Below are 22,306 nucleotides of genomic sequence, written 5' to 3' on the forward strand. Positions count from 1 at the left end.
AAATATATATACTAAAGCTATTAAGAACTCCATGGAGCATGTGGAGACCTACCAACAACCAGGCACTCTTTCTTTCTTTCTTTTCTTTCTTTCTTAATTTTTTTTTATATAGGGTAGTTAGGGGGGAGGGATTAAGGGGAGGGGGGAAGGGTCACATATCTTTTTTTTCTTCACTTGTAATCATTTAAAAATTTAAATAAAATTTAGAAAAAAAAAAAAAAAAAAAAATAAGTCCATTTTAATGTAAAGTGATAAAAGTGGCTAAACTATAGTGATTAGGATTCTGCTGGTTGTTTCTGAATGGTTGAAGGGAAGTAGCTGTGTTTGAACCTAGTGATGTGGGATTTCAGGGTTCTGTACCAATTACCCGATGGCAGCCGAGGGAAGGTGGCATGGCCTGGATGTTGGGGGTCTTTGATGATGGATGTTGCCTTCTTGAGGCAGTGCTTCCAGTAGTTACTACTGATGGTGGAGAGGCTTGTATTTATCATGTATGGGTGTGTAATGGAGGGGAATTTGTAGGTGAGGGTGCTCCATACACCCACTACCCTTTTCCTTCTTTGTAGAAAATAAACAGAATAGGTTTCCAGTGGATGAAGCTGAATAATCAGAGTGCATGTATTTCAGGTAAAAGAAACAGAAGATATAAGGAAGAAAGCATATGCAACATATGGCTATAAATTTGAATGTAACTAGATTTGAATAGTTGATATAAAAGAAATCTTCAAATATTTGAAGAAGCAATATTTATAGGGATGTGGGGTAATTGAAAAGGGCTTGTCAGAGATCTGATGCTCTGAATGACCAATACAACAGTCAGTATCTGTGTATTGTCATGCGGTTTATGCATATTAGTTGTTAGATCTAATTGTTGATTTTGGGTGAGCCCCTACAATCAAGGAAACTGCCATGTGGTTCCCACTGTTGGTACAGTCGACCTTCACTAATCCAATGACCTGTAATCTGGTTCCTTCGATAATCTAGCACTGATACCAAATTTTCCGCGCAACCGTAATTACAAATTTCCTGGGCCACCGGTATCAATATACTGTGCATTGTTTTGGTTGCGCTAGATCTGTTCACGTGTTGGCGCGATCTTGTAAGCACAGACAGGCAATTCCTGCTTGTTTTCCTACATTCATTAATATCATTTGCGTGAGGTACGACCACCCGGCGCCCACCTGTCAATCCCGCCAGCGGCGGGAGAGCTGGCGCGCACCGGTTCGGTCCGCCTTCTCACCTGCCTGCCGGCAGTTACGCACTGCCCTCCAGCATCACTTGGCTGGCACTCTGTTCTCTTCTGCCTACGACCTCAGATCAGACGTGGCGCTGAATTTAAGCATATTACTAAGTGGAGGAAAAGAAACTAATGAGGCTTCCTTCAGTAACTGTGAGTGAAGAGGGAAGAGCCCACCACCGAACCTCCAGCTGCCTGGCGGTCACATGAAATGTGGCGTATTGAAGAACTTCTTTCTCCGACTTCTGCTTCTGCTCACCCAGATGTGCTGCCACCAACATCAACAGTTTTTGAAAGAACTGCTGTGCCAGTTTCAGCACCAGTTCCTGATGCTTCACTCATTTTTCAAGATGAAGATGTTGATGATCCTGACAACCCCACACTTGCAAACACGTAACTTTGCCTGAAGGTATATTAAACGTCTCACTTTAGAAGCGGAAGTGCTCAACTTTTCTGTATAAGTTAATTCCTGTACATTTACCTGTACCCTTTATTTTATCTGTGCCTGCACAGCATATTACTTTATTAAAATTACACTTGCCACTCACGTAATATTTCTGTTTCATTATTATCTAACTTGTACTGATTTACATGATATTTTAAAGGTATGACGAGGCGGTTAGCTATTGCTTAATGTGATCCTTCTGTAAATCAGCATTTTCACTAATCTGGCACTCCACGGGTCCCAATGGTACCGGATTAGTGAAGGTCGACCTGTATCATGCTTCAGCTTAGTTGAAAGCCAACTATCACAATAAATGCACAGGACCTTAGTGTTATAGAGTAATCTAGCACCAAGACAGACCCTTTAGCCCAATTATTCCATGCCAACCATGGTGCCCATCTAAGCTAGTCCTATTTCCCCATGCTTGGCTCTTAACCTTCTAAACCTTTCCTTTCCATGTACCTGCCCAATTGTCTTTTCAAAATTGTTATATTAACTGCCTCAAACCACTTCCTCAAATAGCCTCTATGTAAAAAAGTTGCCTTTCAATCTTTCCCTTCTTCCCTTAAACCTGTGCCCTCTAGTTCTTCATCAACCAACCCTGGGGAAAATATTGAGTGCATTCACTCTCATGATTGTGTGCACCTTAGTAAGATCACCCCCTCAGAATCAAAATCAGGTTTAATATTACCGGCATATGTTGTGAAATTTGTTGTCTTTGTGGCTGCAAGGTCTCCTACACTCCAAAGAAAAATGACCTAGCTTGTCCAACCCCTCCCTATGACTCAGTCTTTCAAATCCTGGAAACATTCTTGTGAATCCTTTCAGCCCTCTTTCCAGTTTAATAATATTTTCTTTCCTATAGCAGTGTGCCAAAAGTGAACATAATATTCCAAGTCTGGCCTTACTAGCTTCCTGTAACCACTCTGTGACCACCTTTGTAGTGCTCTGAGTCTAACTGAATATTAACATTAACATTTTACTAAAGTGCTTTTCTTTATCTCCTGCAATTTATTTCAAACTTCCTTGGTCTTCCTCTTTTCAAATATTTTTTATTTGCCACTTGTAGTAACTTCCACTGTGCAGGTGCCATGAAACAAATATTTTTATGATATATGTCAGTGTTAAATAACCTGATTCTGGTTCTGATAAAGAGTCATAGAGCACCACAGTACAGAAACAGGCCCTTTAGCCCATCTAGTCCATGTTGACCAGGTCTGCTGCCTAGTCCCATCAACTTGCTCCAAGACCAAGTCCTCTATGTACCTGTTCAAACATCTCTTGGTTTATCATTATCACATGTGCTGAGAAACAGTGAAAAATTTTGCTTTGCATGCTATCATTTCGTCACATCAGCATATTGAGGGAGTACAAGGAAAAAGCAATAGCAGAATGCAGAATATAGTGTTAAAGTTAAAAACCCTGATGGACGATCTATATGGGAGGTGTAGAGGAACATTATGAGGCAGAACATGCTGGTAGATTATATGCAAAACCACAAACAATTGTGGTGATGTAGAGGAAACCATTAAACTGAAATTAGTCATGTATGCATTAAGATACAACTGTAATTAAAGGTGACTTCAATCTACATACCAATTGGACAAAATAAGTTTGTAATAATACTCTATAAGTAGAATTTCTGAAATGGGCTTGAGATAGAGTTTTAGTTCAATATGTTGAGGAACCACCTGCAGTGCCAGACTGGGACTGTTTAACAGGAAAGGATTAATAAACAGTCTTGTTGTGCAATGTCATTTGTGGAAGAGAGCCCACAATATTGTACAATTCTTCATTATGCTGGAGAATGCGAGAGCTGATTCTGACACTCAGCTCCTGAATCTAAATAAAGGAAAAAAGATCAAATGTAAAGGGACATAACAGTTAATGGCAGGACCATTAACCGCACTGATGTACAGAGGGATCTTGGGTGGCCGGGGTCCACACCCTCATGAAAGTGGCAAGGCAAGTTGATAGAGTAGCGAAGGAGACATATGCCATGCTTGCTTCCATTACTAGGGGTATAGAGTATAAGAGTCAAGAAGTTACAACACAGTTATATAAAGCTTTGGTCTGGCTTCACTTGAAGCATTGTGTACAGTTCTGGTTGATCTGTTGCAGAGAGGATGTGGGAACTTTGAAGTGAGTTCAGAAGAGATTTACCAGGATGCTGCCTGGATTAGAAGGTATAAGGTGAAGTTAGTCAAACTTGGATTGCTTTTTCTGGAGCTTCAGAGGCTGAGAGGAGATGTGATGCAAGTTTATAAAATAATGAGAGGCATGGATAGAGTTGGCAGTCAGAAACTTATACCCACGATAGAAATGTCAGCTACCAGAGAGCACAGCTTTAAGGTGAGAGGAAGAAATATTAAAAGGGATGCATAGGAATACAGAACATAACAGGCCTTCAGTTCACAAAATTGTGTTGACTTTTTAACCTACTCTAAGATCAAACTAACTTCCCCCTTCCACTTAGCCCTCCATTCTTCTACCATCATATGCCTCGCTAGGAGTTTCATACATGCCCCTAATGTATCTGCCTCTACCACCACTGCTAGCAGGGCATTCTATGCACCCACCATTTTCTGTGTAAAACATAGAAAATGCCCCCCCCCGTACTTTCCTGAAATTACCTTAGAATTATGCCCCCATGTATTAGCCACTTCCACCCTGGGGAAAAGTCTCTGGCTATCCATTCGATCTATGCCTCTCATCATCTTGTACACCTCTATCAAGTCATCTCTCATTCTCTTTTGCTCCAAAGAGGAAAGCCTCAGCTTGTTCAACCTATCTTCATAAGACATGTCCTCTAGATCAGGCAGCTCCGTGGCAAGGGTCAGTCATTTTTACACAGAGAGTGATGTCTGTAGTGAGATGCTGAAGATGTTCTATAGGTCAGTTGTGGAGAGTGCCCTCTTCTTTGTGGTGGCGTGTTGGGGAGGAAGCATTAAGAAGAGGGACGCCTCACGTCTTAATAAGCTGGTAAGGAAGGCGGGCTCTGTCGTGGGCAAAGTACTGGAGAGTTTAACATCGGTAGCTGAGCGAAGGGCGCTGAGTAGGCTACGGTCAATTATGGAAAACTCTGAACATCCTCTACATAGCACCATCCAGAGACAGAGAAGCAGTTTCAGCGACAGGTTACTATCGATGCAATGCTCCTCAGACAGGATGAAGAGGTCAATACTCCCCAATGCCATTAGGCTTTACAATTCAACCGCCAGGACTTAAGAACTTTTTAAAAGCTATTATTAATGCTTTTTGAGATAGTGATTTAGATGCATATCATATTTTTTTTACTGAGTTAAGTATTGTATGTAATTAGTTTTGCTACAACAAGTGTATGGGACATTGGAAAAAAAGTTGAATTTCCCCATGGGGATGAATAAAGTATCTATCTATCTATCTATCTATTCAGACAGACACGTGAATAGGTAGGGAGTGGAGGGATATGAATCAAAAAAAGGCAGAAAAGGTTAGTTAAATTCAGCATTGTGTTTGGAGCAGACATTGTGGGCCAAAGAGCATGTTGCTGTTCTGTACTATGTTCCACAAAACTAAAGTGTAAAGGACAAGATAGCAATAATAGATTAGGAAATGTTACTTAAAGGGTTGATGGTGGACAGACAAAACAAACATCTGAAAGAGTAAATGTATCAATTACAATATTAATTTCTGAAAGGTGCAAAAATGAAGCAGGAAAGGTAGCTCAACCACGGTTTTTAAAATAAATTAATGACACTATTAGATTCAAAAGGGGAAAAGTCAAAAGTAGTAACAACTTGACAGTTGGGAGTAGTTCAGAATTTAGCAATGGAGGACAAAGACTGATTAGGAAAGGGAAAATAGAGTATGAGTAATCTTGTACAGAGGTTCAGAACTGACTGTAAAAGATTCAATATTTCTGCAAAGAGAGTCAAGGATATTTATAATAGGGAACAAAGAAAAAGCAGTCCAATTACATTCATTCTTTGATTCACTCTTCACAGAGGAGGAAGTAACTAACTTCCCAGAAATGTTGGGCAACAGAAGGTCTATTGAAACAGAGAGAATAAATAAATACGTATTAGCAGGGAAATTGAAGGGATCAGAGACATAGCCTGCTAGCCTGCTAGCCTGCATCCTAGAGTACTCAAGGAAGTAAACCTAGAAACAGTGGCTACCTTGGTGATCAGTTTGCAACATTCTTTGATCTGTGGAGTTCTAATGGTTTGGAGTTTAGCTCGTGTAAGAATGATATTAAGAAGGGAGGTGACAAGTCAATAGACTGGTGTACCTAATATCCGTGATGAGGAAGTCTTGTTGTCCATTATAAAAAAAAATGCAGAAGCAGAGCACAAAGAAGACAGTGATAGGGTCAGAAAAAGTCAGTGTGGTATTTTCAAAGGGAAATCACGTTTGATAATTCGACCAAAATTCTTTTGAGGATTATAACATACAGAATAATGAGAACCAGTGATATAGTGCACTTACCTTTTCAGAAAGCTTTAAATAATATCCCAGATTAGGGAATTATATGCAAAATTAAAGCACATAGGACTGAGGAGGAGGTGCTTATATGGATAGAGGGGTAGTCGATTGACAATAATCAACCACAAAACAAAAAGATTATAACACAAAAGAGCAAAGATAGGCCATTTTACCATCAGGTCTGCTCTCATGGCTGATTTATTATTCCTCTCAGCTCCAATCTCCTACATTCTCCCCATAACCTTTGACACCCTCACTAATCAAGAACCTCTCAACCTCGGCTGTAAACATACCCAATGACTTGGCTTCCACAGGCATCTGTGACAATTAAACCCTTGAAAATCTTGTGAACTGCTTCTGGAACATCTCTAAAGGCAGCAAATTCTTTCTTAGATAAGGGGCACGAAACTGCTCACAATACTCCAAGTAAGGCCTCACCAGCGCCTTAAAAAGCCTTGCTAATATTCCTTACCACCAACTCAACCTGCAAGTTAACCTTTAGGGAATCCTGCACGAGGACTCCCAAACATAGTTGCAACTTTAATTTATGAATTTGGTCACTGTATAGAAAACAGTCCACTCAATTTTATTCTTTCTACCAAAGTGCATGACCATACACTTCCCTACATAATATTCCACCTGCCACTTCACTGTCCATTCTCCTAATGTGTCTAATTCCTTCTGCAGACGCCCTGCTTCCTCAACACTACCTGTCCCCCTCACATCTATCTTGGAATAATCTCCAAACTTGGCTACAAAATCATCAATTCCATCATCCAAATAATTGCTATTAACAATATACATTAATGATTTAATATGCTTTTGTCAAATGAATGAGATGAGACTGGATGGCAAGGTGAGCCTGGAAGATGACGTCAAGAAGCTCCAGGTTGAGTTAGATAGGACAGACTAAGAGAGTGGGCAGATACACAAGGCAGGACAGAATAATGTGGATAAATGTGAGGTCATACACTTTGGTGGCAACAACAATGAATTGAAGAGGGAGGTGCAGCAAGACTTGGGTGTCCTTGTCTGCCAACTGCTGTAGGTAAATAAACAGTGCAGAAGATTGTTCTCTGGCCTTTATAGCAAGGGAATTTGGGCAAGGATGTCTTTCTGTAAGTGTGCTTGGCCTTAGTGAGACCACATTTTGAGTATTCTGTACAGTGTTGATCTTTTTATCAGAGGAAGGATGTTCTTGCTCTACAGGAAGTTCAGTAAAGTTCAGCCAGCTAATCCTGGCAATTATAGTATTGATATACAAAAAAATAGAACAGTACAGCATAGTACAGGCCCTTTGGCTCACATTATTGTGACGACCATTTAACCTTCTCTAACATCAATCTCAACTTTCCTTACTACATAGCTCTCCATCCTTGTGCCCATCTAAAGTTTCTTAAGTATCCAAAAGGCACCTGCCTCCATCATCACCCTGACAGGGTGCTCCACACTTTCTGTGCAAGAACAGAATAGAGATTGAATATGAATAGAGATTGGGTCAATAAGACTTGCATTTACTAGAGTTTAGAAGAATAAAGGGGGATCTCATGGACAGCTGCAAAATGTTTATGGGAATGGACAGGTTTGATACTGGAAGGATGCCCCAGATGACCAGCAAGATGAGAACTAGGGGTCACAAAGTGATCAAGGGAAAGCTATTTAAGACAAAGATATAAAAGTTCTGTTGCAGATGTACAAGATGTTGGCGGAGCCACATTTAGAATACTGTGTTCAATTTTGGTCCCCCTTCTATAGGAAACATGACATTAGTGAGAAGTGTACAGAAAATAATCATGAGGACTTCTGGCATTGATTACAGAGAGAGGTTAAGTAGACCAGAACTTTATTCATTGGATTGTGGAAAATGAGTGGTGATCTTAAACAGGTTCACAAAATCATAAAGGCATAGACAGGGTGAAAGCACACTCTTTAAGGGTGAATAGGCTTTAACTGAGAGGGGTAAGATTTAAAGGGAAGCTGTGGGATAACATTTTCACCCATAGAGTAGACAGTGAGCTATCAGAAGAAGTGGTTGAGTTGAATACAATAACAACATTTAAACACTTGGACAGGTCTATGGATGAAAAGATTCGGAAGAATATGAACCAAATGCATGCAAATGGGATTAGCTTAGCTGGAAATCTTAGTTGGGTTGAAGGACCTGTTTCTATGCTATACCAGGAGAAAGTTCTTCCACCAGAGATTGGTGAATCTGCAGAATACTTCATTTGAAACCAAATCATTAGAAATATTCACACAATCCTAGGAAGACCAAGGGACATGGCGAGAGTACTGGAACTGAATATGGGTGAACTGCCAAGATCATATTGAATGACAGAATAGGCATGAAGGGTCAAAATGTCTATTCCTGCTTTTATTGTCTGTTTTTCAATTCAATTAATTAAACTGGAGGCAAATAAAGCAAGACACCTCAAAATTACACTTTATCCATGAACTTTTCTGTTTACTAACATTCTTCATGAACTGAAATCTGTCATCATTATTCAGTTTGGATTATAAGTGAATGCTCTAAACTATTCTCTGAAATGGCCTGGTGAACAACTAGGTACAGAAAGTTAGGGAAGGGGCAATAACTGCCAAATTTGTCAGTGATACCAACATTCCATTAATGAGTGTAAACAATGAGTTTGTAAAACATAACTCAGTGACCACTTTATCAGATTTCAGAGGTAACTCATAAAGTGGCCACTAAGTGTTTTTCTGTATGTTCATGGTCTTCTGCTGCTGTAGCCCAACCACTACATGGTTTGACGTGTTGTGCATTCAAAGATGCTCTTCTGCACACTACTGTTGCATTGTATATCTATTTGAATTACTGTTGCCTTCCTGTCAGCTTGACCAATGAGCCCCCATCTTTATTCAGCTGATTTTGCCCACAGAATTCAGTCACTGGATTTTTTGTTGGTTTTGTTTCTCACACCATTCTCTAGAGACTGTTGTATGTGAAAGTCCCAGAAGATCAGCAGTTACTGAGATCCCCAAACCACCCCTTCTGGCACCAACAATCATTCCACAGTCAAAGACACTTAGATCACATTTCTTTCCTGTTCTGATATTTGGTCTGAATGACATTTGAACCTCTTGACCATGCTTGCATGCTTTTATGCATTGAATTGCTGCCACATGATCGGCTGATTAGATAATTGCATTCTTGAGCAGGTGTACAGGTATACTTAATAAACTGGCCACTGGGTGTATACTGAGTTATGGGATCAACCTTTCCCGGCTCTCAATAATAATCTATCATCAGTGGAAGATGAAACAAATCAAGAACAAAATCAGTAATGAGTAACATGTACTGTATCATTTACTTTTTTGTATGAGATTTATACCTACCTCAAATCGCTGATTTGATTAAATATGAGATGTGCTATTTTATTCTTCTTTTCATTTTCTCAAACTGTACTGAATATTTAGAAGAAGCTTATTTACTATTTGACTTCAGCAGAGACTGTAATGTTTTGCAATTCTAGGCAAGTGTAATTGCCAAGTTACCAAAATCAAAAGATTCCTTAAAGCTGCCAGAAAGCTTACTGGTGCAGAAATGTATTGGTTTCCAGCAGTTCCCATAGTTACAGCATTTCTAGGTTCCAAGTTCCATCACTACTGTTCTGAATGCATAGAAACAAATACAAGACTCTCCCTTCCTCAATGCCAACCCCCCTCTCATTCTAATCAGCATGTCTAGAACTCTTCGAAAATGTTCAAGGATTTAAAAATAGAACTTCTCTAAAGGGACAATTAATCCTGTGTATGCAATATTATACTTGTGAGTACAATATTTAAGGATCAATGATCAACTTTATTTGCCATATACATTTACATGTATTAGGAATTTGCTCTGGTGTGTTGGCATGACAGGCAAAAGAAAATGATTCAACAATGATAAATAATAATGTAAAAATTTAATTACAAGTACAGATATGAAATAAAATATGTATATCTAAATACCAGAAAGTGTTATAAATTGGGAAATTATTATAGTAAATTACTTAAATTGGGAAAGTGTTCCAATTCCAATTTGGAATTCCATTGAATTCCAATTTCAATGGTTCAAAAGTAAAAGAATAAACACTTGATAAAATGCAATTAAAGGACAGTACGAGGCATTTAATTCATTGATCATTTGGCCCTGATGATCCTAATTTATATCCATCACCCACACAAACACACACAAAGTGAAGTGAACCACAACAAAAAAGGCATTTTAAAAGATTTTCATTTGTACAGTACATTTCCTGACCATCATCTATTAGAAAGAGCTTTACAACATAGTGCTTTATTCTTTTCAGTGGTCATCGAGTCACACTGCAGAGAAACAGTGTGAAGCTACACTAACTGTCCAGCATGTATTTATACTAATCTCATTTTATTATCTCACCCATACCCATCGACTACACCAGATTCTACCACTCATCTGCACACTAGGGGCAATTTATTGTGGCCAATTAACCTACCAGAGTACACGTTTGTGGACTGTGGGAAGAAATCAGTACACACTGGAAAAATCCATGCAGCCATGGAAAGAACATGCAAACACAACACTGACAATACAGGAAATCAGGACCGAACTAGGAACTCTGGAACTGTTGTGAGACAGCAGTTCTGCTAGATGCTCCACTGTGCTGCCCTTGTTGCAATGAGAAAATGGACCATTCATGTCCTTCTTCCAAACTCCACTGAGTACAGGCTCAGCACCATCAAACGCTCCTCATTCGCCCTTTTAAAATACAACCTTTTTCTTATTTACAAAACAAGAGATGCATTCATGGAAAATATTAAGCAAAATTTCATAAATTGGAAAGTCTGCACAAAATGAATTGCAGGTACTTTGGTACTTTGTCTTCCTATAGAAAGTGCTATTGCTGTACTATTCCTTGTGACAATAAACTGATTTGTAAATCGAATACATGTAACCCAGAGAACTAAACATTCATTTGTTCATTATGTGCCGTGTCGTAGACATAGGAGATCATGGTTTTGCCTTGACTGTGACTGTTCTTGGCAAGTTTTTCCATTGATATGGCTTGTTATTGCCTTCTTCAGGGCTGTGTCTTTACAAGACAGGTGACCACAGCAATTGTCAATACTTTTCAGAGATTGTCTGCCTGTCGTCAGTGGTCGCATAACCAGGACTTGCGATATGAACCAGCTGCTCTTACGACCACCCACTACCTGCTCCCACTACTTCACGTAACCCTGATCGGGTGGGGGGGGGGGGGTTATTAGGCAGGTGCTACACCTTGCCCAAGGGGACCTGTAGGCGAGCGAAGGGAAGGAATGCCCTAACACCTCCTTTGGTGTTTTCTCCACCCTGCCATTCAAAATAAAGAACTAACAGCAAAGCAAAAATTCATAAATGAAATATTTGTAAATTGAGAAATCAAATGGCATAGTATCTTTTACATAAATAAATGGGCATTTTGTTTTAGCAACGCTCCGTTTAGTACAAAATGTTTGTCGAAATGTTTGCACTAATGCCCTGGGGTGGGACTTGAATCACAATTTTGGAAGAAGCAGTTTTCATTTTGAAGCTAACTTCCAACAGTTGTTTGTGTGTCAGATTCACTCACAGCTGCTAAGGAATTGCGTCAATCATGTGTCTTAATGGAGGATAAGAAAATTCTGACACCAGATTTACAGGAATTCCATTTTTTTTTTGGTGTTTAATTTCTGTCATCGGCCATTGTGATAATTTATCCCATGTTTTCCTGATAATATCTTAGCACATCAAGTCTTTGCCAACTTGCAGAGTAATCCCATTCCCTACTAATTTTCCCTTCAAGAGGACCATAACCTTGTTAACCCATTGAGCTATGTTGGCTGGAATCAGGACTTTGCTCTTGGTACGGTCACCCATGCCAAACAAGCCACACTAAGAGTGGTCCACTAGTTCTCCAGGTTTGTCAGTTTAGCTCAGGGCTAACAACCCTGACTGGTAAAATAAAATTGTGATGGAAACAGCAATGAAGAAACCTACATCCGAGTAATGGTATTCCTGAGTCTCCACCCAGGGCATACATGACTGACTGTAGTGAAAACCAAGAAGAAGCTACTGACATGATGAAGGAAGCCCTGAACTCCGCCAGAGAAAGTGGACCTTCCTTGCTGCCATAAGCACCAACAGCAAAATGGGCAGTAAATAAGTACTACTAATTTTCCTCTTAATATGTTTTGTTCAACTTACCCAGATCCTGCCAATCACTTACACAGTGGGAGTAATTTACAGTGGCTGATTAAACATTCAGTATGCATTTTGGGAGTGTAAAGCACCCAGAGGAAACCCATATGGCCTCAGTTTTAGACAGACAGCATCAGAGGTCGAGACGTTGAGGGAAAATAAGAACCCAGAGCAAAATTGGAAGGACATAAGGAGAATCTATTCCAACAGTATCACAGGTCAAAATAGAACTCATGTCGCTGGAACCATGAAGCTGCAGCTCAGCTAGCTGTGCCACCCTTTCACCAACACCACTTTTTCCCATTAGTTGGATTTTTCAGTGGAAATACCCCAAAATGTGAATGTGTTGGAGAAGGACGACAAGAGAAGAAATTGCAGGTAAGTAGTTCCTGCTCAGGCGTGCTCTGTATCCACATTCTACCTCATTCATACACAAAAGGATTAGGTACCTTATTTTGGCAAAGGGCCTGTGCACAGAACTTTTGATAGATTTGAGAAGAGGTATTTGAAAGTGATGCAACATAACGACACTCACCTTCGCCCCCCATCATTATAACCACTATTGCCTCTGTTACCTCTTCCATTCTTCACAGATGCCACTGTGTGACTGAGTTTTAACTTCTGAAGAAGTATGGTATTTGTAATATTTAAAGTTCTGTAAAAATGTGCACTGTTCACATACTGCTCTTTTAGCTAGTTGCTTTCATGTGTTTCTAACAATCTAATTTATAACGCCATAAATCAACTTCACTGACTCAATCGCTCTTGCATATGCCAGGTCCACAGTTTAAATACTCTATTCTTTGGCACCTCCTTATTTAAAGATAATCTCACGATAAACAGTACTATTAGATTTTCAAAAAGCTTCATATGTTTGCTGCATTACTTACAGGTAAATGAAGGACAACACAGAATGAGAGTCCAGAAAAATACCAATGCTTTACGGTTATTACTCGCTGTCATCATCTTCCAGCTTTGAATTCTAACATCCACATTGATCTGTCAACAATAGCAAAGAAATAGACATGAAATAGAATGTTTTAATGTGTAACACACTCCAAACTTGCTAACGCTCTTCTAAGTGCCATAAATTAAACCCAACACCAGTGTAAATGTTGGAAACTGAAAGAGTATTGGTCTCCACAATTACATAAGGCTGAGGTACTGGCAAGAAAACAGAAAACACACCCAGAGTTGAGAGCTCGTGATTGTCAGCAGAAAACTGAACGGAAGTCCCCTCTTGAAAACACATAAAACTATAGAATGGCATTTTGCAGATCTTTTAAGCTTAAGAAAGCATTTCAAAAGAAATGAAAATTGTGGTTCTCTAATCTAAAATAATCTGAAATAATCAGATAAATTATTTTATATTTTCTAAGTAGAAAGAAAATAATAAAACATACAGAAATTATTTAATGGATGTAACATATTGAATATCATCTACCATAATGGTTTTATCAACTGTGTACCAACATGAAACATTTTAAAAAGTGATTGAAAATTAATAAATAAAAAATAAAAACCAGAAAAGGAACAAGAACATACCTTGTGCAAACTTTATTATTTAGTCTCAGGAAATATTCACAAAAGGAGAGGCAGTTCACTTAAGCTGTTTTGATGGCAGAAGCTTGTTCTAAGTCTACAATGTAAGAGGGAATTTTGCCTGAGCTGATTTAAGTACTCCTTTTAAAGAGGCTAGGAGGAAATGCAGAATTTAATTATCTACCAATTGTATCATATCTCTAAAGGAACACACCTTAGAGGCGGCACAAAAATAACTTGTTCAAATATTTCTTGCATGGCAAAGCCCTTTAAAGGTATTTTTAAAAACCAGACATACCATTTAAAATATGTGTAACTCGTATTCATCCCACAGGAGAAAATGAGACAGTCTGCACATTGAGCTGCCAAGTGTGTGGTACACTTATTCTTTTCTCCATCCGTAGAAGTCAGTTTGTTGCTTTTGATTTCAACTTTGGGGACGCTGCAGTTCACGTTCGATGTGTTATTTGTTTACTTTTTTAATTACTGGATGTTTGTTGTTTTTGTTGGGTGTGGTTTTTTTGTGGATTCTATTGTGTTTCTTTATTTTGTGGGAACCTGCAAGAAGATGAATCTCAAGGCTGCATATGGTATTCCTATTTCGAGAATAAATTTAGTTTGAAGCTTAAACTAAACCTAACACTTTAGCCTTAAAGTTGTAGATTTTTTTGCCATTGTAAATAATGTTCATTCATGGGTTGGGAGGTTTAGAATTTAGATCCATACTTCCATGCAAGTGTCCGACTTGGAGGGTTTTATGATCTTTCAAGAATCACTGGATTCTGGAATGGTTCCGGAAGACTGGAAAATTGTAATTGTCACTCCACTCTTCAAGAAGTGAGAGAAGCAGAGGAAGGAAACTATAGGTCCGGTAGTCTGACCTCAGAGGTTGGGAAAGTGTTGGAGTCAAATATTAAGAATGAGGTCTCAGGGTACTTGGAGGCACATGATAAAAAAGGCCGTAGACAGAATGGTTTCCTCAAGAAAGAATCTTGCCTGACTAATCTGTTGGAATTCTTTGAAAAAATAACAAGCAGGATGGACAAAGGAGAATTGATTGATGCTGTGTACTTGGATTTTCAGAAGCAGTTTGACAAGGTGCACACATGAGGCTGCTTAACAGCTACGAGCTCATGGTTATTACAGGAAAGATTCTAGCATGGATAAAGCAGTGGCTGGTTGACAGGAGGAAAAGAGTGGGAACAAAGAGAGCCTTTTCTGACTGGCTGTTAGTGACTAGTGGTGTTCCACAGGCATCTGTGTTGAAACCAGTTCTTTTTACGTTAGATGTCAGTGACTGGATTAATGGAATTGATGGCTTTATTGCAAAGTTTGCAGATGATATGAAGTAAATGGAGGGGCAAGTAGTTTTGAGGAAGTAGAGAAACTACAGAAGGACATAGATTAAAAGAATGGGCAAAGAGGTGTCAGGAAATTAATGCGCTTTGGTAGAAGTAAAATAAAGTGTTGACTATTTTATAAATGGAAAGAAAATGCAAAAAACTGAGATGCAAAGGGACTTGAGAGTCCTTGTGCAGAATTCCCTGAAGGTTAATTTACAGGTTGTGTCTGTGGTGAGGAAGGCAAATGCAATGTTAGCATTCATTTCAAGAGGACTAGAATATAAAAGCAAGGATTTAATGTTGAAACTTTATAAAACACTGGTGAGGCCTCACAGAGTATTGAGAGAAGGTCTGGGACCCTTATCTTAAAAAGGATGTGCTGTAACTGAAGAGGGTTCAAAGCAGCTTCACAAAAATGATTTCAGGATTGAATGGCTTGTCACATGAGGAGCATCTGATGGCTCTGGGCCTGTATTCACTAGAATTCAGAAGAATGAGGAGTGACCTCATTGAAACCTATTGAATCCTATAGATTGGATGTGGAGAGGATGTTTCCTATGGTGGGAGAGTCTAAGACCAGAGGACACAGCTTTGGAAGAGAGGGGCGTCCTTTTAGAGTGGAAATGAGGAGGAATTTCTTTAATTAGTGGGTGGTGAACCTGTGGAATTTTTTACTACAGGCAGCTGTGGAGGCCAAGTCCTTATGATTATTTAAGGCAGAGGTTGATAGATTCTTGACTGGTCAGGACATGAAAGGATAAGGGGAGAAGGCAGGAGATTGGAGCAGAGAGGAAAATTTGGATCAGCCATGATGAAATGGCAGAGCAGACACAATGAGAAGCCACATTACCTAATTCTCCTATATTTTATGGTCTTAAGGTCTTATACACAGGTGCTGTCACTCTTGATCCAGCTTACAGATGCTGAGATTTAGCGAGATTCGCAACCACACCTTCAAGTGATTGCATTGCTTCTTGGTGTACCAGTGGTGAAGGGGCTGAACATTTTAGTGATCGACTGAGTTATGTAAAGTTCTTGGCATCCAAGAATTATTATGGCACAGGAAGAAACCATTTGGCCTTTCTAAATCCAAAATGAATCTCAGGGTAGAATATAGTGACATATATGTACTTTGATAATAAATTTACTTTGAAATTTTGAGTCTATGCAGACAGCCAGTAGTCAACCAATCTGGTCAGTCCCATTCTCATTTTTTTTTAAGATATAAAGATTCATTCAAAAGACTTAAATATCACAACAATGCACTATTATGCAAAAGTAAGAACTTCATAAAACACATAATTTATAGTTTCAAATTAAAATATGGCTATTGCAGCTTCAACACACTTGAACTCCTCAAGGGCTCACCGTTCCAAGAAACTCCCATTGTACCCATGAACAGTTGGCACTCCTCCCAAGACACTAGTTCCATTTCCCTGCAAAATATTCTGTTTCGAATTCCTGTCCAATACCTCCTTGGCAAGATCAACTGATTTTTCTCCCACCATCTATGGAGCAAGAAAATCTATCCTGGGCCCAACACATTGATGCAATTACAAAGAAGGCACACTGGCAGCTATACTTCATTAGGAGTTTGAGAAGGTTTGATATGTCACCAAAAACTCTAGGAAGTTTCTACAGAGGTATGGTGGTGTGGTGAACTACATATACCTGTGTGGACACGCTCCCTGCTGACTGCTCCTGTGGCTCCTCCCACAGACCCCGGTATAAAGGCGATTGAGGTCTGAGCCCGGCCTCTCTGTCTCCAGGATGTAGTATGGTGGTCAACCACTGCTTGTTCTTTCTTCCAGTCAATAAAAGCCGATATTTTGCTTTTACGTCTCAGAGAGTTATTGATGGTGCATCAATTTTATTGACTGGAAGTTTTAAAACATGGAAAGCGTTTTACATCCGGAAAGATTGGATTTGGACCCCCAAGACCCTGAAGCAGCTCTTGCCTTTGAACTCTGGCTTGCATGCTTCCAATCATACTTGGAGGAGGTTCGTGCAACTGAACCCGCTGTTATGCACCGAATCCTCCTCTTGACGGTCACCCTGAAAGTTAAAACGCTGCCCGGCCCGAGAAGCGACCTGCTCCAGCTGCGGGAAGAAGGGCCATTTCGCCAAGGTCTGTAAGTCTAAACCACAAGCGGGGTCGGGCAGCACTGCGTGTGAGGCATGGGGGCCGCCATCTTGCATGCCCGGATGGGGGCGGCCATCTTTGTCGGCGCCAACATGCCCTGCCCCCTACCCACCGGTGCTTACCAGGCACCAAGACGTCAGTTCAACTCTGGCCACCGTAACCCTCGACCAAAGCGCCCCACACCAGCTTGCAAGGTCAATGATGGACATCCTGGTGGAGGGGCACAGGACTAGCTGCCTGTTTGACACGGGCAGCACTGAGAGTTTTATTGACCCGGACACAGTGCAACGCTGTGGACTTATGACACGGCCGGTAAGCCAGAGGGTCACCTTGGCTTCTGGGTCGTATTCCACAGACATCCGGGTGGGTTGTGTAGTGACATTGGTGGTGCAGGGCACAGAATATCGGAACTTTGCGCTACTGGTCATGCCTCAACTGTGCGCACCTGTGCTATTGGGGCTGGACTTCCAGAGCCACCTCGAAAGTGTGACTATGGCATATGACGGGCCCCTCCCACCACTCACTGTCAGGAATCCTCAATTTTGTGGGACTTCATCATATACCCCACTACTGACCACACACACACACCGAACCACACGTCCCGCCCAGCACCATGCTGACAGCTGCGCTACCGACACCACTTGCAGCCTCTCCACCCTCAAGATCCCTCCCCCACCGCTGTTCGCTAACCTGACCCCCAACTGTAAACCTGTGGCAACTAAAAGCAGGAGGTACAGCGCGAGGGACAGGGCCTTCATTCAGTCAGAGGTGCAGCGGCTGCTCATGGAGGGGATCATTGAGCCAAGCACAAGCCCTTGGAGGCCCCAGGTGGTTGTTGTTTGGACCGGGCAGAAAAATAGGATGGTCATGGACTATAGTCAAACCATCAATAGGTTCACGCAGCTTGACGCGTACCCCCTACCCCGCATCGCAGATATGGTCAACCAGATAGCTCAGTACAAGGTGTACTTGACAATAGATCTGAAATCCGCTTATCACCAGCTCCCCATCCACCCAGAGGACCTCCCCTACACTGCCTTCGAGGCGGGCGGCAGGCTCTATCACTTCCTGCGCGTCCCATTTGGTGTCACAAATGGTGTCTCGGTCTTCCAGAGGGAAATGGACTGGATGGTGGACCAGTGCCAACTGAAGGCCACATTTCCCTATCTGGATAACATCACCATCTGTGGTCACGACTGGCCGGATCACAACGCCAACCTCCAATGATTTTTCCAAGTGGCCAAAGCCCTGAACCTTTCTTATAATAGGGACAAGTGTGTGTTCGGAACCACCTGACTCGCTATCCTTGGGTATGTTGTGGAAAACGGGGTCATTGGCCCTGATCCCGACCGTACGTGCCCCCTGTTAGAACTCCCTCTTCCCACCACTCTCAAAGCCCTCAGACGGTGCCTGGGCTTCTTTTCCTATTATGCCCAATGGGTCCCCCATTACGCAGACAAGGCCCGCCCCCTGGTCAAGTCTACCACTTTTCCCCTCTCTGCCGAGGCCTGCGCGGTCTTCAGCTGCATTAAAGGGGACATTGCCAAAGCAACGATGCATGCGGTGGACGAGACCATTCCCTTCCAAGTAGAGAGTGACGCCTCCGATTTCGCGCTTGCTGCTACCCTCAATCAGGCAGGAAGGCCGTTAGCATTCTTTTCTCGTACCCTTCAAGGCCCTGAAATTCGGCACTCTGCAGTGGAGAAAGAAGCCCAGGCCATAGTGGAAGCTATTAGGCACTGGAGGCACTATCTCGCCGGCAAAAGGTTCACCTTGCTGACCGACCAGCGCTCGATTGCGTTCATGTTCAGCAACCAACAGCGGGGCAAAATCAAAAATGATAAAATTTTGCGGTGGAGAATAGAACTCTCCACCTACAACTATGATATCCTGTACCAGCCTGGAAGGCTCAATGAGCCCCCTGATGGCCTATCCTGGGGAACGTGTGCTAGCACACAGCTCGACCAGCTATACACCCTCCATGCACATCTTTGCCATCCGGGGGTCACCCGATTTTACCATTTCGTGAAAGCCCGGAACCTGCCGTACTCCCTTGAGGACATCAGGACGATGACCAGGGACTGCCAAGTCTGCGCTGAGTGCAAACCACACTTCTACCGTCCTGAAAAGGCGCAACTTATCAAGGCCACCCGCCCCTTTGAGCGACTGAGTATCGACTTTAAGGGCCCCCTTCCCTCCACCGACTGCAATGTCTATTTTCTCAATATTATCGACGAGTACTCGCGGTTCCCCTTTGCCATCCCCTGCCCCGACACCACTACCACGTCCGTCATAAAAGTCCTGCGCCAGCTCTTCACTCTGTTCGGATATCCCTGCTATATCCACAGTGATAGAGGGTCCTCTTTTATGAGTGATGAGCTGCGCCAGTACCTGCTAGCTAGGGGCATTGCTACTAGTCGGACCACGAGTTATAATCCCCGGGGAAATGGACAGGTGGAGAGGGAGAATGCCACAGTGTGGAAGGCCACACTTTTAGCCCTTAAGTCAAAAGGGTTGCCGGTCTCTCGATGGCAGGAGGTCCTCCCTGAGGCACTCCACTCCATCCGCTCCCTGTTATGTACGTCCACCAATGCCACTCCTCACGAGCGCCTATTCTCTTTTCCCAGGAAGTCTGCCACTGGGACCACCCTACCAGCTTGGCTGACGTCCCCAGGGCCAGTGCTGCTCTGGAAACGTGAGGAGTAATAAATACTCCCCGCTGGTCAAGAGGTTTCACCTTCTACATGCGAACCCCCAGTATGTCTACGTGGTCTTACCTGATGGGCGGGGAACACGGTCTCCGTCCGCGACCTGGCGCCCGCAGGAGCAGCCGACCACTATCCCGAACACTCCACAGTAACAATGAACCCGAGGTGACACCACGCACACCAAGCCCTACATGGACTCCTCACGACACTCTTATACCGGGCGTTTCGTACGCGTATATACCAGGCGCCTCACACACGCGTGAGGGATCACTGACGCCTAGTGGGCTGACACCTCCAGTTAGGCCGGAACCAGCACAACCACCGTTACCAGTGCAATCACAACCGGTGCTACGTAGATCGCAGCGACAGATTCGACCACCTGATAGACTTAACCTGTAAATATACTTGTAAGAAACTTCGCCACATGGGGACTCTCTTTTAAAACAAAGGGGGGGTGAATGTGGTGAACTACATGTACCTGTCTGGACACGCCCCCTGCTGACTGCTCCTGTGGCTCCTCCCACAGACCCCGGTGTAAAGGCGATTGAGGTCTGAGCCCGGCCTCTCTGTCTCCAGGATGTAGTATGGTGGTCAACCACTGCTTGTTCCTTCTTCCAGTCAATAAAAGCCGATATCTCGCCTTTACGTCTCAGAGAGAGTTATTGATGGTGCATCAGGTGGAGAGCATCACCACCTGCTCAAAAGAGGCTGTGCAGAGTTGTAGGCTCAGCCAGCTCCATCACAGGAGCAAGCCTCCTGCCATCACGGACACATTCAGGAGGATGGCATCCAGCATTAAAGACTCTCACCATCCGGGACATGCCCCCTTCTCATTACAATCACTGGGGAGAAGGTACAGGAGTCTGAAGACTCACACTCAGTGTTTTCGGAACAGCTTCTTCCCCTCCTCCATTAGATTTCTGAATGGGCCGTGAACACCACTGCGCTTTTCTTCTTTCGCACCATTTATTTATTTATTCTTCTGACTTAGTAATTTTTTACGTCTTGCACTATACTGCTGCCACAAAACAACAAATGTTATGTCAGTGATAATAAAATCAGACTGAAAGGCCTGCTTTCCTGCTGCATAGCTCTAAGAAATGATTCAAGAAAAAGATTATGTAGTCATTTATTACATGGATTTTTTGCAACCTCATTATGAACACAATAAACTGAATCAGGCAAAGGCCATAATGCCCTGTGAGTCTGTCATGCTGTTCAATAAGATCTTATCTCATCCAGTGCTTTGTCAATTTACCCATTAAATTACCGCATCTCTTGACCCACAAATGTCCGAAAATTTACTGATCTCAGCCTTGAAATAAATACTCAAGGACTGAACATTCATAGAGGAAGGAATAATATATACCTCACCTGAGGCTTAAATGAATGGTGCTTATATTGAAAATATAGCCTTTAATTCTGGAATCTCGGTATACCAACAGGAATAAACCTGTTGGTAACTACACTTGTCAATTCCTCTCAGAACCCTGCAGCTCTTTTATTTGGGGGGGGGGGGGGCAAATCCCCAAGCACAATCAAATGTCCTCAACTAGTAGGTAATTCCTTAAGACACCAAAATATGACAAGAAAGGTCTCCATTTTGAGTAGAACTTTTTCACAGACATCCTCAGAGAAAATGTAATCTTTTCTAGTTTCAGGAAAAACATTGCGTCCTCTAACCAAGCAGCAGCAGATGGGGGAGTAGCAGATTTCCAGACCAGGAAGATTCTCCTACGGGCCAAAAGCGATGTAAATGCAATGATATCCGACTGGTTTGCATTTAAACCCAAAGCATCATCTGCCACACCAAATACAAATATAAGTGGGCAACATCTCAGTGTCACCCCCAAAACCTCACCGATAATTTTAAAAACAGTGCCAATAGCTATCAAGCCGAGGGCAAGACCAAAATGCATGCACTAAACCAGCCATTGAGAAGGAACACCTGTCACAGCCAGCGTCTGTCCCGGGATATATGTCAGCAAGTCTGGCTTTACTTAAATGTACTCTGTGTAAAACTTTAAATTGTATGAGCCCCAGTCTAGCACATGATGACGAGGAATGAACCCTATTCAATGCTTTTGCCCAATATTCCTCAGCCAGATCCATTCCAAGGTCATCCTCCCATCTAGTCACTCTTGATCCACTCTTGATTTTTGTTTAGATCTTGAATTCCCAAAGACATCAGCTGAGCGTATAGTTCAGAGATTAACCCT

The 22,306-nt window shown here is 42.1% G+C and overlaps 1 protein-coding gene across 1 annotated transcript in view; it reads right to left on the reverse strand.

The window, feature by feature from the left end:
* LOC140714177 (dual oxidase 2-like) overlaps positions 1 to 14,039 on the reverse strand; it is a 145,404-nt gene extending 131,365 nt beyond the window's left edge. Inside the window, exons 1-2 of the mRNA XM_073025053.1 lie at positions 13,897 to 14,039; positions 13,242 to 13,350 (exon numbers count right to left, since the gene is read on the reverse strand). Coding sequence (XP_072881154.1) covers positions 13,242 to 13,317 — 76 coding nt within the window. The 5' untranslated portion in view covers positions 13,318 to 13,350; positions 13,897 to 14,039. The remainder of the gene's footprint in view (positions 1 to 13,241; positions 13,351 to 13,896) is intronic.
* Positions 14,040 to 22,306: the final 8,267 nt, after the last annotated feature.

The sequence above is a fragment of the Hemitrygon akajei genome, chromosome 21 (genome assembly GCF_048418815.1).
Source record: "Hemitrygon akajei chromosome 21, sHemAka1.3, whole genome shotgun sequence".
Classification (NCBI taxonomy): Eukaryota; Metazoa; Chordata; class Chondrichthyes; order Myliobatiformes; family Dasyatidae; genus Hemitrygon; species Hemitrygon akajei.